Genomic DNA, 7,500 nt, shown 5'->3' with positions numbered 1-7,500 from the left:
GACTCGTGTGACTTCTTTGCTAGCTCTTTATTCAAGGGAAAAAAACAATTAAATTTAATCGTGGCTTTTAAGAAAGAAAGCTGTTGGTAATAGTGTTAGTATCTTCATGCCCATACATATCCCGAAGAAAGTTCCAGGTTAAGACCATTACGTCATCGGAGATTTTACAACAGCTTCGCCTGATGGTGCAATAATAGAGTTTGTGTTGATCAAGTGATGTGGTGATTGCAGTAATCAATGAATCATCAAGGATTGCTTTGGAATGTGCACTGCGTTGCAACTGTAGTGCTAAGCAAACAGTTAAATTTTAAAAGCGCGGTTATAAGATCTAACAGATCTTCTTGTTCTCGATTGAGTGTTGTGCTGTTTTAGAGGAACCGCCTATGACATCATCACTTTCCTCATTTGCATAATACAAAGACATGAGTATCTCTAAAACGAAAAAAGGTATTCCAAAAAGGAAAACACCATTCTTCTTTACTTTGAAAAGCCTTTCAAATAAGCAGGAATTACTTTTTACTTCATAGGCACTTTAACAAGCCTTCCAACCATGGCTGGTAATCAATAGTACATTTGGTTTTCACTGGCTAATGCTCAATCTGACCGGTCATTTTGTTCTGAAATTGGTCATAAAATTAGTGACACAATAAATTTAACTGAGAACAACAGTTTTGTTGTACTTTTATCATGAGAAATACAGACCAAAACATGACAACAAAGTCTCTCTCCATCCCCAAAACAGCCAAAGACGACCATGTTGAAAATCACTGTATAATGCATTGCGAACTTAGTATTGAATTAAGGTACATCATGTATGCCAATGGATCTCTGTTAATACCTTGCTGACAACAAATATTTTCAGAAATCAGTGGTCAGACAGGGAAATGATACTGTTGACTTTATAACTTTTCATTATGTAAAGGCAGAAAAATTATATAATCATTTAGTATCTGTTATAATTTAAAATGCTATGCAAAGGAAAGCACATGTCAGTGTGGCCAAATTCAAACTTACATTTTTGTTTGTTTTCAGTTTCAGTTTCCATTTCATGATTTGTACAATGAATTTTGTTTCGTTCAAATTATCAAATAGAATGGCATCTATGCCAACTTTCCCAGGTTATCCGGGTATCTCCTGGATACAGGCTGAATCTCCTGGTCTCTCATGCATGTCACCTCCCCTGAATTTGAAGAAAAGCGATTTTGTGGCTGAATTGGAAGAGCTCTGCTTTCAACAACATTTTTTAAGGTCAGGAAGGTCAAATTGGTGATTTTGCTGATTTAATTTTTTTTGAGGTTGGCATCTCTGAAATGGCAAAACTCAAAAACAAAAGCAACAGTATAAATTGGTAAAAAACAGAAGCAGTGCTTGCATTTATATACCAATTATTGACTTTTATTTATTTTGTTCAAATTACAACTTAAATAATATTCTTTCTCAGTCATGACCTGATCACTTTGCTGAATGCTTGATTCTAAAAAATTGATTGATATTAGTTTCTCAAGGAGAATCTTAACAGAGAGAAGGGGGATGCCCCCTGGGTCCCTCCACTAAATTTCCCAAGTCACTTGGTATTTTGGAAAACCAGTTGCTGAGGAGAGGTGGTCACTTATGAGAGGTGGTCGCTTACGAGAGGTGGTTGCAACCTGAGAGGTTCGACTGTATTATGATCAATATCTCGCTGTATATATCAACATGGGTCAGATCAGGGCGTCAGACCAGATGGAATTAATTCTTAATAATACCGCAAGTGTAAGGCTTGTATTCTGTTTACTTTACATTTTATTTAAAGCATGAGGTACAGTACAAGCGTCACACTACCAGCGTACTTGCCTCAATGAGAGCAAGTGAACAAATCACCCAGAACTGAGACCAAAAGGGTGTTTTGGTATTGTCGTTCTGTCCAAATTTTGACATCATCTGTGCATATTTGTAACTGAGTAGACAACAACAACATAAAGTCTAACTGAGCGTTCTCAGTAGCAGGCAATGACAGGCAGATTTCCACCTACTGTCGAGAAAAATGTAGCTGTTAATTCTAGTTGGAAAGCACAGTGGGAAGGTTTCATTTATGTAGCTTGTCCTATGTACCAAAGAAATGCAGTTGCTTGTTACATATTGCTTATCACCTGGAAATTGTGTAACTGACCCTAAACATTTTGATATTTAAGGTGAGCCAGAAACATGGAATAGTGTTCCTCATCACCAAGTATGGATATATCCATCTGTATGATGTAGAGAGTGGATCCTGCATTTACATGAACCGAATCAGTGGAGATACAATCTTTGTGACAGCACCTCATGAACCTACCGATGGTATTATTGGTGTAAACAGAAAGGGACAGGTAGGGTTGAAAACATCATGCTTTAATTTCCAAACTTTTCAATTTCTATTTGTCTTTAAAAATGTTTCATTAATATCAGGTATTGTCAGTGAGCGTCGAGGAGGATAACATCATTCCATACATCACCAATGTGCTCCAAAATCCTGACTTGGCTCTTCGTCTGGCTGTGAGAAACAATTTGGCTGGGGCAGAGGAACTCTTTGTGAGAAAGTTTAACACCTTGTTCAACAACATGCAGTATGCTGAGGCAGCAAAGGTTGCAGCTAATGCACCAAAGGTAAACTGTCACTGTACAAAGATCTAACAAATGTCTTTTTACCACAACCAACTTCAATTTGGAAAGAAGGTTCTTCAAAGAAATCCACAATGGAATAATGAGAAGCTGTGTTACATTTTAAAAAGTAGAGGCTTTAATAACTAACTTTTGGGTAAAATTCTTTTTCTAATCAGGGCGTTCTACGAACACCGCAGACAATCCAGAGGTTTCAGCAGGTACCATCTCAGCAAGGTCAAACATCTCCCTTGTTGCAATATTTTGGCATTTTATTAGACCAGGGTAAACTCAACAAGTTTGAGTCACTGGAGCTCTGCAAACCTGTTTTACAGCAAGGAAGGAAACAGCTTCTTGAGAAGTGGCTTAAGGAGGAAAAGGTATTGGATAATAACCCTTATTATCGACATACTTCCTTTAATGTGGCTAAATGTAATTTAGGCAAAGTACATCTCAATCCAATGTGGCCAGCAGTGACTCCATTTGTATATGTGATCTGTAAGGTGACCTCAATAGCTTGCAGCTCGCCTCGTGGCCCATTTACATTTTGTCGCATTGCAGCTGATCTTCGTGGATCATTTACGTAGTCAGCTAATCTTTGCGGATCTCTAGCTGCAGTTTGTCAAGAAAGTCCTAATTTCTGCGTATCATACATGTGGAGTCTTGCTCCCAGCCCTCCCACCCTTGCATTTCATGGGTTAAGGTAAGTAGAGGGTTACAGTACATAGGTAAGTATTTTTCCACTGAACTCCTTTCAGTGTGATGGTACCAGGTGGCAGTTGCCTGTAGGGGTGGTTCCCGCTCCAGGGTTGTCACGGATACCTCCCTGCTGTGCCTGAAGTATTCAGGCCCCCTACCAACCTATAAGGCATCAGTTCCCAAGCTTATCTATTGGTGACGAGTTTAAATGTAAGTTTAATGTAAAATTTAGTGTTACTGGCATATAGCTAGAAAATCCTAGGGCTAGTAGCTACATGTAAGAATAATGTGAACTGCAGTTGTAGATGAAAGTGAAGAATGATCATCCCAGTAAATTTTTCAATTTAAGCAATTGGAAAGAAGAAGCCTGAAAAAAATCAGGGCTTCAATGTGTGACTTCATAGCTCATTTGGTAGAGCATCGCACTGGTATCGCGGAGGTCATGGGTTCTAATCTCGTTGAAGCCCTGATTTTTTTCAGGCTTCTTCTTTCCAATTACTTAAATTGGAAAATTTACTGCGATGATCATTCTTAACTTTCATGTAAGAATAATATTAGCTAATTTGCCAGAATAGAACAAAGGGAAAAGTGGCTACTAACAGTGCACACTAAAATTACATTTAGCAATACAATAAGCTAGTACTCAGATTTAGTTTAACAGAATCTGTAAGTACAATCTGGAAACAATTTAAGCCTCTGTGATGAACATTATTATCACCATCTTTCGATTGATGACTACAAGAGTCTATGAAACAAATGCTTATAAACCTGAGAGGCCAGTCTTATCTTCTTTAAATGCCTGAATTGTTTTTGAGTTGCTTGTACCTTTTAAGTGACTTACTTGGCTACTTTTCTCAACAGCTGGAGTGCAGTGAAGAGCTTGGTGATTTAGTGAAGCAAGTTGATCCAACTCTTGCCTTGTCAGTTTATCTCAGAGCAAATGTGCCAAACAAGGTAATTTTACATAATTAATTTAGACATTGTTCAGGTATGTTTATAGGAAATAGTTATGGCCTTGCTTCTATGGTGGATGAGTGGCTTCAATGCAATATTTAATAATAATTAAACTAAAATTTTTCAGGTCATCCAGTGTTTTGCGGAAACTGGCCAGTTTCAGAAGATTGTTTTATACGCAAAGAAGGTTGGCTACACTCCTGATTACATCTTCCTGCTCCGTAATGTGATGAGGATCAACCCAGAGACAGGCAGTCAATTTGCTTCTATGCTTGTGCAGGATGAAGGAGAACCACTTGCAGACCTTAACCAGGTCTGTATTAAACCAGGCTGATATTAATTCAATGCTTGCTATGAAAAGTCCCCCAAACTGTGAGGTATATGTATTTCATATATCCACTCACACCTTACTGAAAAATCTTTATTGACCATAGCTTTCTTGATATCTTTCGATGTGAAAATGTTTTCACTTCTCTTAGTGGGTAACTTCTCACACACCGCTGGGAGCCATGCCAAGCTGAACCACACAGCCTGACCTTTATTAACTTAAGAACATAATTGTCTTACAATGACACAAAAAAGTGGCTAGGGAAAAATTTCACTTTAACACATTCTACAAGTACTTCACAGGTGGGTGGGTGGGGCATGTCAGGCAATGCGGATGGCAAAACAAAAACTGAAACCTTACACAAGCCACGTGATCTGAAACCCCCCGCTCACCGGTACCCAGACTTCCAGCCATGTGTGAGAAAAACGTTTTCTGCTTCTTTTGTTCTTCAGCCAACGGAAACCACACTTTGTGGAACTTGAAGTGCATATTTTGAGCTTTCCACATTATTGTATGGGCCAAAGCATGACATATTTACCATTAACACTAGCAAATAAAACTATACCAGAGTACATGCTGATCATTGCTTTTGCAAGTTTGGTGGCTCCAAAAACAGCTGTTTTTGTTCTTGTGATAAGCTTGTACATTTCTTGCTGTCAAACAGCATAAATCCTTTGTTAAAAAATCTTTTAACGAGTTTAAGGTTGATTTTCTGCAGCAGCCAAACATCAGTCAGCAGGGATCTCCATAACACCAGAAAGCTGTTTACAGTGTCACTGTACTGCAATCAGACAAAGCTTTGAAAGCTGCCCATGAATGTTCAGTACAAATAGTTTTGCCCACCTGAGAAAAACATTTGCCCTCCTGATGAAAGAGTTATGAGCCCCTTGAACCGTGGTTAATTAGTCATCTAGGGCCAGGAATCTGGGATTGAAAGGGGTTAAGCACAATGGGAATGAAGACTGGATTAGGGAAGTTTTTAGTGAGAGGTACATGTAGTCTTAACTTCTGATCAGTGGAAATGCTCTCCTTCAGTTTCCACCAAGAATTGTTATTTGGTCTGTTTTAGTGACTGTAAGTGAGGTAGTTTTATCTACAGGGCAATCCCTTAACAATTTGTTTTCTTTAACTTAAGATTGTAGATGTCTTTATGGAAACCAACCAGGTTCAGGCATGTACATCTTTCCTACTGGATGCTCTTAAGAACAACAGACCAACTGAAGATCATCTGCAGACCAGACTGCTAGAAATGAACCTCCTCACAGCACCTCAGGTCAGTGGTTGTCTGTCTGTTTGTTAACACACAGCCAGAAGCCATTGCAAGCTATTAGTACATATTGAATATCTGTACCTCTGTATTTAAAGTATAACTCTTGTCGTCAATGCACTGTATTATCCAACTAGTTTTCACTAAATCTGTTTACTTTATCACTTAGTCTTTTTTTGTGTGCCTTGTGTGCTGTTGCATTTTTTTTTCTTATTTTCTCTTCTAGTATCTGACCCTATTTAAAATAATTGCTGTTATCACTACTTTTGCCCAGTCTTAATTAGCCCATAAACGTTACATACATACATACATACAGACAGACAGACAGATGGACAGACAGACAGACAGACAGACAGACAGACATACATACATACATACATATGTACTTTATTGACTTCCCCCAAGAGGCTTTTCAAAGACAATAACTTAAATTTAAGTAAGTACCGTCAACAATAAAAATAAGATGGAAACATTATTTTGGGCAATCACATACTCGCTTTATTTTAAAACTTATTTTTGTAAACTTTAATTCTAGGTATGCGTACCAATAATGTTGTTGCTGTTGTTGTTGTTGTTAGTTGCTCTTTCAGTCTGTCTTTCTCTTTGTCTGTTATTCTTTCCATTATTGGCTGATTGATTGTTTATTTGATTGACTGATTGAGTGATTCAGTGATTGATCGATCATCGATCAGTTACTCACACACTTAGTGGCTTAGTTGATTGCTTGATTTAACTTATGATTGAGCCAGGCAAGTCTCCTGATCCATAAAATCAACTAGCTCCTAAAATGAAATTGAATTGAACTGTTCTCAGAGATCTCTTGCTGAATAATGTCATTAAAGCCCCAAAATCTACATCTTTATTACTTTGATGAATGAGCATCCCCTTCTCATGTAGTCATCTCTGTAGAATCATCATTCTCTCCCTAACAGCAAACAGAATATTTTTTTTGTGTGAAGATAGCATGGTATTAATTGGGCATGAGTAAAACTTAAGCATTCTTTGGGAGTTAGAGATGGCTGATACTTTTCTTTTGAAACAGTTGTGGTTCTTCCAAGAAATGTAAAGTTTATAACTGAGGTTGACATGTTATGTAGTCAGCGTCTAAATGCAAACATTGTTAACTTTTTATCAGGTTGCTGATGCTATTCTTGGAAATCAGATGTTCACTCATTATGATCGCGCTCATATTGCCCAGCTGTGTGAGAACGCAGGACTGCTGCAAAGGGTAAGAGTGCATTAACAATCAAAAGATCAAACACTTTCTGCCAAGAGTCAGCGTTTCGTTTTCGTTCAAAGCTAACTTTTCAACTTAAGCCATCATTTGTATTTATTGCACCAACAGAAAAAGCCAAGTTGGTAACAGTCGGTTTGTTTACTCGTTTTGCAGTTTGATCTCTCTTCTGATTGTAAGCTTTACAATTGGCATATCAAAGTCAAATCAAGATGTTTGATGCACACAGTCATTAATAACATCTAAAGCATAATTCACAACCACCATGCTTCTCTGTTGGAGGTTGTAATTGACTGATTGTAAGCACAATGAGTCAATCATTTGCACAGTAACAGTTATAATAAATCATTTGTAACAACTACCTCACAAAATGGATTTGGGTGCCTGAAACATCCAGGATCT

At 37.9% G+C, this 7,500-nt stretch overlaps 1 protein-coding gene across 1 annotated transcript in view; it reads left to right on the top strand.

The window, feature by feature from the left end:
- Positions 1–7,500, top strand: part of LOC145462362 (clathrin heavy chain 1-like) — a 48,765-nt gene that overhangs the window by 20,522 nt on the left and 20,743 nt on the right. The window contains exons 7-13 of the mRNA XM_081445866.1: positions 2,172–2,345; positions 2,425–2,622; positions 2,796–2,996; positions 4,177–4,269; positions 4,397–4,582; positions 5,733–5,870; positions 7,000–7,092. Coding sequence (XP_081301992.1) covers positions 2,172–2,345; positions 2,425–2,622; positions 2,796–2,996; positions 4,177–4,269; positions 4,397–4,582; positions 5,733–5,870; positions 7,000–7,092 — 1,083 coding nt within the window. The remainder of the gene's footprint in view (positions 1–2,171; positions 2,346–2,424; positions 2,623–2,795; positions 2,997–4,176; positions 4,270–4,396; positions 4,583–5,732; positions 5,871–6,999; positions 7,093–7,500) is intronic.

The sequence above is a fragment of the Orbicella franksi genome, chromosome 12 (genome assembly GCF_964199315.1).
Source record: "Orbicella franksi chromosome 12, jaOrbFran1.1, whole genome shotgun sequence".
Classification (NCBI taxonomy): domain Eukaryota; kingdom Metazoa; phylum Cnidaria; class Anthozoa; order Scleractinia; family Merulinidae; genus Orbicella; species Orbicella franksi.
This window is presented reverse-complemented; position numbering and strand designations above follow the sequence as displayed.